We start from the raw sequence: 13,507 nt of genomic DNA, 5'->3' as shown, positions 1-13,507 counted from the left end.
TTGAAACTGTTTGTGCCAGATGCCAATTGATATAGATTCCTTCTGTTAAATTAGATAATAATGAAAGCACATGCGTGAAGATGTTCACTGACAGTCACGAAGTGGCTGGAGCTAATAATGGATTACTAACTTGATTCAGCAGCTACAAGCCTGATAATCGTGTTTGCCCGATTTGCGCCAGGTGCCGATTATACCACAAACGATAGTGATCACAGATATAATTATGGCTAAAGTGCGCGAGTGAAGATTTATCTATATATATATAAATACATTTAAGAATCACTTCTTAAGTCTTCTTAAATATTCTCAAGCAAAAACGCTGTTACATGAAATTTTCACAATACAGACAATATTCACAAAGACATTGACAAATTAAAATTAATTGATGCAGCTCATTGATTAAAAAGTTTGTCATTATTCACAACAGAAAATCAATTTGAGCGAAATTTCAATGAGAAAATTTTTTTTTTTTTTGCAATATACTGATGGAATAAAATGCATGACAGAATCCAACAAGTAATTGAAGTTTGGAGTGTATGTTAATTAATTGTCTATGCACATATCAAAAACAAACCACATTCTAAAAACATTCACGTCCTTTTTAGTTTCCAATTTCTTCTATCGAAAGATTTTTTCTTCTTTCCAATATTTATATTTCAACGATTTCCATAGAAAATAATTAAACAAAATATACACATATCAACTCAAATGTGACCAACAGAAAAAACAAAAAATATGCAGTTCACATATCTTAAACATAGCATTATGCAGTGAATTATGTATAAGGGCTGGTCAGATTGAAGAATTATCCACTATAACAAGAAAGTACCAGGGACTCATTAGAGTAAATTTATAAAGGGAAACAACAGGATTCAACACCAACATATCTGATAAGATGCGGCAGAATCAAACAAATAATTTTTTAATAATAAGACACAAAAGTTCCAGGAATTTCTCACAGTTATAGAATAATCCCGTTATCTTACTTGGCGACATTTTTTTTTTGGCAATTTTATTCCTTCTGCTCGTTGATTTGTGGCTAAGATTCTGTAAGCTAGATTGTGGCGAGTTTGGATTTTTTTTTTGTTCTTAACAGATTACCTTGATGATTCACCTTTTTCAAATTTTTTCAATGCCGAGAAGGATTTTTTTCAAGCCAACATACTAGCCTGATCTATTTTAACATTATTTTCAGTGCTTATTATCACCAGCGTCATATATATAGATCTCGTTATCATGAATTTTTAAATTTTTTTCACGGATGAACATTCTTGAATCTCACAGATGGAAAAAAAAGCTTCAATGTTTAACAGAAGTTGGCATCATCCCAGCAAAAGATACCACGGTTTCTTACTCAAAATATCTGTTGAAATGGTCTGAAACAGCGACCGACATAAAAATTTTGGTTGGCTTTGCCCAAACAGGCAAACCTACTCCAAATCTAAATGCAAATCCCACAGCCAACACTTTCTTCTATGGTTCCAGAATTCCTCTTCGCGATGTTCTCGCTATTATTTTTGCATTTGTCATCAAATTGCTCATAACTTTAGTGGCCATCTTGAATTTTTGCAATGTTAAAGAGCAAAAAAGTTCTGTGTCATCAAGGGGGTAAGTAAAATTGGTAAGCGTCAATTTTTCTCAACCTCTCTTATGGAATCTTAGCCTTGGTTTGTTGCTTCTCTTCCTATTGGTGATGGGTTCATACGGTTATAAGAACACTGGTACCAATAGCTTTTTGATCGTGTGGGTAGTTCGAATAGTTATCGTCATCATCTAAAAGTGACGATATTCTTTCCCATCTGGAAGGGTGTATGGATAGTCTCTGCACAAGTTTTTTCTTTTCATTTAATAATGTTTTTTGGTTCATTTTTATATTTAGCTATGTTGTCGTTACATGAAGAGGTAGGTATTTACACAATATGCTGTTGACTATTTTTGAGTTGGCGCATATACTGCAAATATGCAGTCTAAAATACATGTTGTACACTTGCGTGCTGGCACTTAGCCAAGTTTAGTTTCACTTGTACTCATAGTCAATAGTTAGCATCATGACATCTCTGGAAGACTTGCTGCATGGGGTGGGATCAGTGCACAGAGCGCGCTTCCTCCCATGCAATCAGTGCGAGCCGTGATGACAAAATAAAAGCAAAAGCTCTCTCACAGTCTATTATCGGTGCTAAATATCACAGTTTAGCAACATCAAAAAATGGTAGATGCCATTATGCACAAGTGCTCATAGGAAAAAAATGGTTGATAAGTTCAATGCATAAGTTCTATTCAAAATTTGTCCGGGGTATTAAACAGGAGTCTTTCATTACATTAGTCTCGATAATTCAAGTCTCAAAACTTCAAGATTCTGGATAATCCAATGTATTTGAATTTTTCAAAACCTGTTTTTTTGGCTAAGCACAAGTTTTGTTTCAGTTCCTCCCATTTTTTTCGTGAATGAGAGTAACTTCAGTTGAAAGGAGGTCTTGTCCCTACACAGGGTATCTCTGGTAGATCCCCAGGCTACTCTATAGTTAAATTTATTGTGCAAAAAAATTAATATCTGGGCGGTCTAGAGTCCCATCAGCCTAACTAAAGTCTATGGGTCTTGGCAGTTGTGTATTGAATTAAGTCATGAAATTAAGGGCAAAATGAGAGTACACACCTCTTCCTCTCTTTCTGAAAGCTGTTTTGTATTACTTTTCGGATAATCAGAATTTTCAGTAATCTCTGTAGAGGGGTCTCATTCACCTCAAATTATCGAGACTCCCTGTAGTCAAAAACCAGAAAATAACTTTGTACTTTGAACTTGATAAGGTTTTCACATTGTGAATTAGAAGAGCTCTTTGTGTGTGTATGTGTGTGGGGGGAATGCAGTCACCAGTATGAGTTAATTTTGCTCAACGTTTCCCCAATACCAGAAGTTGTCATTATCAGCAGGAATCGTAACTCAACACTACATTTCAAAGATTTATTTTTTCTAGCTGGAAATCCAGATTTTCCCACAGCTGACGTTAGATCATCGCAGTAGATGTACTTATGCTTTTTATTCTGCCTGGCAGGTGCTGCTTGGCCGTATTGAATATCAAATTGCTGATGTACTGTGAGTGGCATCTTTACGTCACTGGACAAATGGCAGCAAGCAAATCAAATTGTTTTGTTGATTTTGTTTCAGCTTCTTTTCTTGGATTATAACAATAGTTACGACCCTCTGCGAAATTGGCCACATTTCATCTCTGCAATGTTTTTCATACATGTTATATATTTGTGTATGTTTATATAGTTAAAATTGTTTAAAATATTTTATTTAGAAATATGCGATCTTGATCACATCTCTATTTTGATTGTTTTTGTTGCCATTTTTGCTTTGTGAAATTTTTAGCAATTCAATATCAGTGTTTGAAATGTAAATTTGTTGTATTGTTTTTTTTTATTGGCCGAGTTTTAATATGCCTTTTTTGAGGTGGTTGGTCCTTGGAGTTGGATCGTCATGCACTTGTTATATTACCAATGTAAGCCATTGTGAATTAGAAGAGCTCTTTGTGTGTGTGTACCTATAAAAATTGTTACCTATGACATAGGTATAAATTGTTATTGCATTTAATAGTTATTGTAATTGCATTATTGTTACCTATAACAATAGGTATAAATACCTGAAAGTTGTGATCATCCTCACATTTGTTCTCCACCCATTATCGTTCCACTAATGCCTTGCTGATTGGCTCTTGGTGAGCTGCATGCCTGCTCACCCAGCAAAATGCAATTGTCACATGTTTGAAATAATATCCAGTTTAACCCACTTGTACTAAGCATCACCGCCAGCTGGTTTGGATTGTCTTCTTGTACTCGCATCTGCTATCCTATCTCCTGTTGATGATCGCCATCCTGGCTCTACTCGTTAGGTCTACTGGTTCATGGTCTCACCATGCCCACATGCCATGCTGAAGCCTAATCTCGTTGCTGAATCATAACCTTGCCCACTCTCTTTCAAGGTTGCGTTGATGATGTCATAGTTGTTGTACTGTGACCGGTTCTTCCGTGTATATTGATTCCTTGTACTTGCAAGTGGAATTTGTTATTGGTATGAATGCAATTCTTAACAGTCATGTTAATTTTTTTTAATCTTAATCCGAGTTAACCCTGTTGATATTGTTAATAAACTAGTTATCAATTTAAATTCAAAATCTCTACAGACTTTGTTTGTGGATTTGAACCTGGGTCATATGCAGGGTTGTTGTAGGATATATGTAGAAGCCATAGAAATACCTAAACATCAAAATTCTGACAATCGGAGAGAGAGAGTGATGGAGATTAGTAGGGCATGGATCCTGACTGTGAAACGTAAATCAGACCCTCTCCGTCCCAAGGCCACAACCAATAAGATTACTCGTAACTTTTTATGAAAAGAAGTAAAGGTGCCACTCATGAGACATCAACAGTTTGATATTCAATACAACCAATCAAAAGACTTAGCACCTGACAGACTGGTAAAAGCACACGCTGAGATGATTGGTTGGTCAGCTGTTGAAAAACCTTGGAATTAACAACAACAAAGCTTTGAATTAGATATTGAGTTACGACACCTCCTGATGATGCCAATCGCTGGTGTTGGAGGAAAACGTATAGTAATATAAACCAATACCGATGACAGCTTTTTTGCAAGACTTCTCTTTTGGCAACTTCTATTGAAATTTTAATGCTTTCTAATTATTTAGAATTATTCCTGACCGAGATTCAATGTCATTATGCAGGGAAATTTGATACAAATGTTGTTTTGCAGATCACAGCTAATTGCAAAACTTTTTGTAATAGCACTAATAGTTTAATCGAGAAAATTATTTTAATTGACAGTTTTGTTATTTTTGACCTAAACCATACATGCTGAACCCATGGCCTGCAAGGCCAAATTTGGCCCTCAGAGTCATCTAATGTGACCCGTGCAACCTCAAACTTAATTTTTAAAAATTAACTGATAACATAACCAAATTATTTAAGTGAGTAGCGGCATATTCTCAGACCACTTGAGTGACCCGCAGTGCATACACAGACCAATTAAATGATCTGGGACACTGTTTTAAATCACTTATATGGCTTGTGGAACATTCTTATCTGACTTAAGTGACCTGCAGTACACTCCTAGACCACTTAAGCAACCCGCAGCACACTTGAGTGGCCTGTGGCACATTTATAGATTCACTTATGCGACCTTATACTCTTCAATAGGTTGAGCACCCTTTATCTAAATGGTTCTGAAATTAGTATAGGAAGCTAGTATTTTTTTACGTGGCATCCTATTTTTGCCTTTCGTGAATTTATCAAAATCATTATTTTGTTATCAAAACTGCCAAAAGACAAATTACAATGCTTTCACCTTTTGAATACATGTGCATTCTGGCTTTCTCATAGACCCCCCCCCCCCCCTTGTTTAATTCTGCAGCACCTTTGGATATGACCTTTGTCTCGATAAATCTAATCGAACGGTTTTCATGTGATTGCAGAACAGAATGAGCCAATTTTTGCAAAACCATATTCAGTAATATACTGCATAATCTGAGATTGGCAAGAATATATATTATTAAATTCTTTACATAGATATTTTTAATCTAAACAATTTGACTGCTGGCTGCTAATTTGTATCAGGTTTTGAGGATGTCCGTTTTGAATCTATCATATTGCTGAAGACGCCCCTACCAAAATAATCAGCCACGACAGAGAAGCTGTCCTCCGATCTTTCCAGGTTATGATGGAACTCTTCGTGTAGATCCCGGTGCTGGTTCTGAGAATGTATTATGTCCAACACCTTGCGGTTCTCTGGATAACACAGGGGACACTCTGCGTCGTTCTCAGCGCTGTAGCTCTCAAAGCACTGCTGGTGGTAGGAATGGTTGCATAGGAAATGCACTGACGGCAGCTCCAGCTGGTGCATGCAGCCACTGCACTTCGCGACCTGGAATATCTTGACGCCCTTCTTAAGCTCTTCGATTTGCCTGCGCATCTTCTCTGTCTCCTTCTTGTACTGTTCGATGTAGTCCTCATCCTCTGATATCTGCCGCTCCTCCTTCTGCAGGTACCGACAGATATAGTCCTTTATCAGTTCGAGAGTCGCCGTGTGGCTCTTCGACATAATTTCAACGACTAGTATCGGAGACAGCAAGTTGCGTTCCTCTATCTCGTTCAGTATGGTCGTGGTATGCATCTTTTGACTCTGGTCCAACTGGCAGAAGTACCAGAGGGCCTGGACCCAGAGATTTGGATCACTGTTTCCGAATGCCCTGCATGTCTTTACAGCGCTTTCATAGTCTTTGTTTTCGATGTGGTAAGAGAGTATCTGTTGATAAAGCTTCTCTCTCTCGTATATGTAGAGTATGCCGGCTTTGAAATTGCTCAAGTTGCATAACACCAGTGCCTGATTGGTGTCGTACCAATCAGAAACCTTGAGCATCTCTATTATTTTCTGTTCCTGGATTGCTTTCGCCGACTTGTCCTGCTCTTGTTTATAGGCCTGGAGATACAATTCCAATAATATCGTGAACATGGAATTGGACATAGACAACTGGTACTTGCGGACATGTTCCAGAAACCCCATCAGCTGCGTTGAGTTGCGATCAAATATATGGATGAGATCTTCAACAGCGACGTTTCCTTTCTCCGAACCCGTACACATGGACTTCAAGAATGCTGTGGTCTGTTCCGGAACTTCCCGCATCAACACCTTCCCATACACCTTGATGTTTTTCTCAATCTCTGGGAATTTCAACTGGCTGATGTACTTCAACGCTTCCCCGTAACCTTTGAGATCCTCGATCTGTATCTTCAAGTACCAATCATGCTGCCCATGCTTTTCTGCAAGATACAGAGCATAGTCGTAGTAACCGGCCTGCCTACAAACTTTCATCGCGATTTCAACGTCAAAATTGACTTCGTGATCCTTCGGCATTATAAATTCGTTCAGTTTGTTCTTATCTTTCAGTTTCGTGTAACAGTTGAGAAGGAGAGTGGTGTGGTCCTCAGATGCGAAACCCTTTTCATGCAGACACTGAAGGTAATCAGTCAGGTTATGGATACGTTGGGCATCCAAAAACTTTCGGATCACATAGGATGCCTCCAGTTTACCGATGGTTCTTTTATACTGCGCTATAGCGCCGTCGTGATCACCTTTGCCATACAGATGATCCCCATACTGCCGGAATATGTCAATCAGACCCTCCTCGTCATACAGCTGGCTGTTAGCGAGACTCACCGCTAACCCGTATTGGTTCTTCCGGAAGAGTAAGTCAAGCTTACTCTGGGTATCTTTCTCCCGTAAGCTGAACAATTTACCATCTTTGGTGACAACGAATATCAAACCCCATTCGGAGACCACATCAATAATAGGAGGGAAGGTAGAGGAAAATGCGATGAACTTGTTCTGGATGTCATAGATGGTGACAATATGCATTCCGGCAGATATATTAGTGACAGAGGGTGCCTTGACCTTGTTGTCTTTGCTAACGACTACAAGATAGCTCTTGAACATGTGGAGGAGGAGCTTTTCTCCCTCGAAAACCATGCAGGGTCCCCTGGCATCGTGCTGGTAGAAATAGAGGGCGTCCTCCCTGCCGATGACGAATTGGTGGTGGTGCTTGGTGTCGTTCATCACGGAGCATTTCGTTGGACATCCGACGTTGTGCAGACGGGTGACCTCCCTGTTCTTCGACGTGAACGTGTAGGAGATGACTTCATCCGTGGTCGACGCGAACAGCAGCACGTGCTTGCTGTCCTGTATGCGCAGTCCGAGACCTGTTATCGGCATGGTGCTCGCCTGGAAGAGCACCAGCTTGCTGTTCCTCTCCTTGGCGATGTCGCCCTTGACGAGAAGGATGTTGCTGTCCTCGAAGCCGACGGCCAGAAGGGTCATACTCTCGTGGACGGCGATGGCGGTCAGAGGTGCCGTGACCGACGGAGAGCACCTGATGACCCGGAGGCAAGCTGCCGAGGTCTTCCCGCCGATCTCGTTGGTCCTGTCCGTGTTCCATATCTTGATGAGCACCTCGAGCTCCGGCTCGTCGGATCCAGACGTGACGAGCGTGGGGTTCTGCTTGAGCTGCTCGACGTGGGTGACGGTCACCTCGTACGCCCTGAACGAGGACAGCGTGTAGAGCCTGTCCAGGAAGTAGACGTTCCCCTTGGCATCACCGAGCACTATGCTGCCTTTCCCGCTCGAGCAGCACGTTATGTTAAGGTCCTTGAGTTTGTTGAAAGGTGTTTCGGTGCTCGGATCCTTCACCAGTTCTTTATCGAAAAAATTGAAACGCCTCCATTGCATGAACGCCATGTTTCTTGTTTACCAATTGCACCTCTTCTTCTTTAATTATACAGTACTTTATAACTCAAGGCTATCCCCCATAAATTTAACAGATGCGACTGACGTTAGGTATTGATAGAACCTACGCAATGTACCTACCATCTCATGGATGGAGCACTGAAACATGTTTCCTATAATAAAATATTGATAACCATTATTTTGTATGACTTTTTGTTTTTTTAAAAATACTTTGTTAATTAGTTGAACGGGTTGCTAGATACTGCAATCTAAATCTGACCATATATTATCGAAATTAAGGTGGACATCATGAGGAATTACTTCTCAACATTCACATAATGAAAAAAAATTTATACAAAGAAAGAAATTAATGGTTGTTGACAAAATAGGACATATGTTTGGCATATTTCTAAATTCTCAGATTTTTCCTATTCTGTTTTTTGGATCCCGCATTTCAATTTCCAGAAAAAAAGAAAATTACTCATATTGTGGTGCCATCTGTTAAAAGTAGAGGCAAGTGAATTTTATTGAAAGTCACGTAAACCAGTGATTCTCAGCCTGGACGTACTTTGTCAGCACGAGAAAAATATAGAAGGCCTAAGCAAATATTTCACCTTCCTTGGGGAAACCTGTAAATAAATTTGTAAATATTTCTCTATAATCTGGCATATATAGCCCCCTCAGTAGTTCGAGCGGTGACAAAGAAAGGGCATTATCTGTGAAACACGTCTCCCTGGAAGACACTGATATTTCCCTAAAAGGAAGGCGCAAACTTCCCAGAAGATTTCAGGCACCACCAACTTATTTCCGAACACTCTTTTCATGTACGTAGTTGTCATCAATACCCGGTTAATTGTCATTCCTTCAGGCAATGTCAGCACAGTGTTTATGGTGTCCAGACACGATCCAGCCATAAGAAAAAAAAACCAGAAGTATTAGTTCATGGACCAAACGAAAACCTCAAAACCAGCATGGGCCTCAGAACCTGCCTACTCCTACCCCGCCTTGTGTGAGTGAGTTATGACATCAATTCAAGGCCTCTTGGGGCAATCATTGTCCGCTATGCTCATAAAACGCAGTACAGTGCCTGAGAGAGGTATATTACGTGCAGCCTGTGCGGAAACAAATTTCTAATTTTCCTTTGCTTTTCCAACACAAGCTGCGTTCATCTGAAACAAAATCACTCTCGTCTAACACCATCCAGTCAAAGCAAAGTTACTAATTCATGCCAACACCAATCTCTCAGATCACTTAGTTGCGTAAACATGGGGCTGGAACGAAGGGGAGGGAGGGGTGGATTGATAACTAATACTGAGTGTTGGAAAATTTTAATAAAGCAATTCTTTTGGAATTCTCAATGCCCAAAATATCCAAGTTTTACAGATTATGACTTCTGAAATTCACTAATAAACTTGAAATCATGTTAAAATAGGCATTTCTAGCACGAAATTTAAAAATTAAAAAAAAAATCATTTTTACCAAAAAAGTTTAAAAATAGGGGAAAAAGGGCATTTATGACATTTTGCCTGAATTTCCGGGCTCTAGAGATGAGAAATACAGAACCAGGGAAGAAGCAGACTAGAAATAAAGTGTGAATTTCCACTGTTCTTATACACAGTTTTTGCTGCCATCTATTGTCAAAAAGGAAGATGACTGAAATCGTGATAATGAATTCCGGATCAAGAAACAGCAATTTTTATTCTGTGCAGTTCTCTACGAGAAAAGCCCACAAACTGAACTGAATGTAAGCTCAGTCCTTTCTTAGGAGCACAAAGGAACCATCAAAAATAAAGCACCTAGAATGAAGCAGACGACACAGCAGAAGTTTCCGTTTACAACAGTTCCCTACGATTCAAGTCCACAAACTGAACTGGATGGCAAGTTCAGTTCTTTCTTAGGAGCATAAGGAGCCATCAAAAACAAAGCACCTAGAATGAAGCAGACGACAGCAAAAGTTTTCGTTCCCAACAGCTCCCTACGATCCACAACCCCAAACTGAACTGGATGGCAAGTTCAGTTCTTTCTTAAGAGCATAAAGGAGCCACAAAAACAAAGCACCTAGAATGAAGCAGACGACAGCAGAAGTTTTCGTTCACAACAGCTCCCTCCGATCCAAGCCCACAAACTGAACTGGATAGCAAGTTCAGTTCTTTCTTAAGAGCATAAGGAGCCATCAAAAACAAAGCACCTAGAATGAAGCAGACGACAGCAAAAGTTTTCGTTCACAACAGCTCCCTCCGATCCAAGCCCACAAACTGAACTGGATAGCAAGTTCAGTTCTTTCTTAAGAGCATAAGGAGCCATCAAAAACAAAGCACCTAGAATGAAGCAGACGACAGCAGAAGTTTTCGTTCACAACAGCTCTCTACGAGCAAAGAAAAAAACTGAACTGAATGGCAAGTTCATTTCTTTCTTCGGAGTGTAAGGAGCCGTCAAAAACAAAAACCTAGAAATGAACCAGAGGACAGGTGAAATGAGAATTTTTGAAATTTGAAATTTATTACACACACACATATTACAACATATAATACAGACGCAATATACAAAAAAAACATATATATTACCATTTATATATTAGCCCAAGGGATTACATAATTCGTCCATGGCATATTGATAATGTAGTATATATTGGGGTTGACAACAGACCAATGGTGTATATAATTAAGATATAATATTGTCCTCACATTACATTCGTAAAGAGAGAAAAAAAGATGCATGTATATGGGATTATTATTCAATTGTGTTGATTTTGTTTATGAGTAGTTTTTTGAATTTGTGTAGTGATTTTTCCGCTTTTATTTCGTTATTCAATCTATTATATTCTTTAGGTGCTATGTATATGAATTGTTTTTGTATTATGGTTTTGTTTGGTTTAATTATGGCGTATTGAATTCCGTGTTGTCTTGTTTGTCTCTGCTGGTGTTTAATTCTGAACCAATCGGGATTTTTCTGAATAAAGAATAATATTTTGTAAAGATAGAGTTTATTGATGTTAAATCTATAATCATTGTGACAGTCTTGGATTATGTTTATTTTTTCAGATATATTATTCACAACTTTTCTCAGAGTGTTTCTTATTATATTTATATTTGAGTCATAATCACCGCCCCATACCGATATACCATATTGTATGACTGGTAAAATCCATGCGAAGTAAATAGTACGAAGAAATTTAGGGGATATAATATTTTTCAAGCAGTAAATCTTGGTATTGATGTATTTTAGTTTATTGCTTACTGTCACCGCTTGAGTCTTCCATTTAAGGTTTTTATTAAAAACGATTCCTAGATAGTTTATTTCATCGGAGCTATTTATAATCTAAACTATTTATTCATAGTTTATTTTCCCTGATTGATTTCGCGTGATACAACTAAACATTGTCGAAACAAGAAAAAAAATCATGCTTCCCCCTTCCCAACTTTATAATTTTTATTTTTTTCCCAATTTTTATATATTTTTATAATCTATGGACCCTGAAACTCGGAGTCAGTAACATCGTGCCAAGGTCTTCTATAATGGGGTCCGGACCAAACGAATGCCACCAAAATAATTGAATTAATGAACACAAGATTTTTTTTTTTCAACTTATTTTAATGGGGCCCTCAGGAAATTTTTGGGGCACCTGTTCCGGTTCACCACTTAGTGTTTGCAAAGTACTGTTCTCATTATATATATATAATGTTATATATATATTTTTTAATTAATTACCAGAAAAAATTCAAATTTCGTCTCTGTTCAGGGTCGTTTAATTTGGGAAAGAGAAAATTTTTTTCGAGACTCCTTTTTCCCGTTCTTCTTCTTTGCATTAAATATCTTTTATACGCATAATTTATTTATTTTTTTATAAATACAAATACAAATACACAATCTACGATTATTTGCTTGAAGGACTACTATAGGCTCCTAGTGGGCTATTCACTCGCTTCCACACTTTTCTGGTCAATCTTTTGGTCATTCACTGACCTGGTCACTCCTATGCTTACAAATTCTCAAGATCAACCTTTTGGTCATTCACTGCTCTGGTCCCCCCTCTAAAAATTCCCTATATTGCATAAGGTAGCGTGTTATTTTGTCGTTCATCACAGAGCGAAATTCTGTGCGCAGAGAAACAACAGGTCTGCGCAGGTGTAAAAATTATAATGTGTCCCCCCCTTCTTCCCATCTGGGGGAAAAAAGTCAGGAGGCACATTTCATGTAAGAGTAAAATTTTTCCTTTTTCTGCGAGAGTGTCTCGATACTCACCAATGGCACCCTCCCCCACATCCCGGAGCCAGGTCGCCCTAGACTGAGTACTTTGGTGGGCGAATTTATAGTCTTATAGTCTAAAAAACAATAATAATATTAGTCCCGGGCCCATGCCACCATTGTGTGTGTGTGTGTGTGTGGGGGGGGGGGGGGAATGGCATGGAGCTCACTCAAACCATTGAGAGTGGATACTTGATTTCGTATTCAGGAGACATTCGCCGACAACTCAGTTGAACCCCCGATGAACATTGACGATAGACTCTGCGGGGGGGACGATGATGATGATGTCAATTCATCGCATTCCTATGTGAAAACTCCTGTGCGTATATTCCTATGTACATTACATACATTAAATCAGTCGGCTTTTCAGAATGCGGAATTTTCTCGAGGAGAGCTTTTCATTTTTTTTTCTTCTAAAGAGGGTGGGGGCGATTAGAACCAGTGCCGTCTTAAGAGCATCATGGGCCCCCGGGCCAAGTGATTTTTCTGAGGCTCTACCTGGCAAATTTTCGAAAAATTCACCTACTCAGTTTTTTGAGGCCTCCGGGCCGCGCCCAGGTGGGCCCATGCGTTAAGATGGCACTGGGTACAATGAATATTTATTTTGCACCGGCGAAATGTATATATTAGGCCTGGGAATCGATTAAAATTTTTGACTGGTTAATCAGAAATGTTTAATTAGTGGAATATTTTGAAATTCTTAACAAACGCAGTATATTGGTAACTTTTTAATTAATATTAATTGATGCTATAAGAAATATTTTATTCATTTCACGCGCATTCGCTAACTGTAAACAAATATAGGAATCGATTAAGTATTAAGAAGTCGAGGCTTTTCCCGCTCATTGAAAGAGAAATTTGATTTGCTGAACATATTTATTAAATCTCTGGGTGGAGATACGCCCCCCCCCTTTCCAGCGCCAATCACGGAACCGGCTGATCTAATGTAAATGCATACATATAAATTGACAT

At 38.8% G+C, this 13,507-nt stretch overlaps 1 protein-coding gene across 1 annotated transcript; it reads right to left on the bottom strand.

The window, feature by feature from the left end:
* Positions 1–520: 520 nt before the first annotated feature.
* On the bottom strand, positions 521–8,323 carry Vps11 (vacuolar protein sorting 11). Its single transcript, XM_089248334.1, has one exon. The coding sequence runs from the start codon at positions 8,300–8,302 to the stop codon at positions 5,615–5,617; it is 2,688 nt and encodes an 895-aa protein (XP_089104460.1). The 5' UTR covers positions 8,303–8,323; the 3' UTR covers positions 521–5,614.
* Between the last annotated feature and the right edge of the window lie 5,184 nt (positions 8,324–13,507).

Source organism: Pholcus phalangioides, unplaced genomic scaffold (genome assembly GCF_987345545.1).
Source record: "Pholcus phalangioides strain wild (caught in Gottingen) unplaced genomic scaffold, Ppha-v1.0 ptg000020l_1, whole genome shotgun sequence".
Taxonomy (NCBI): domain Eukaryota; kingdom Metazoa; phylum Arthropoda; class Arachnida; order Araneae; family Pholcidae; genus Pholcus; species Pholcus phalangioides.
This window is presented reverse-complemented; position numbering and strand designations above follow the sequence as displayed.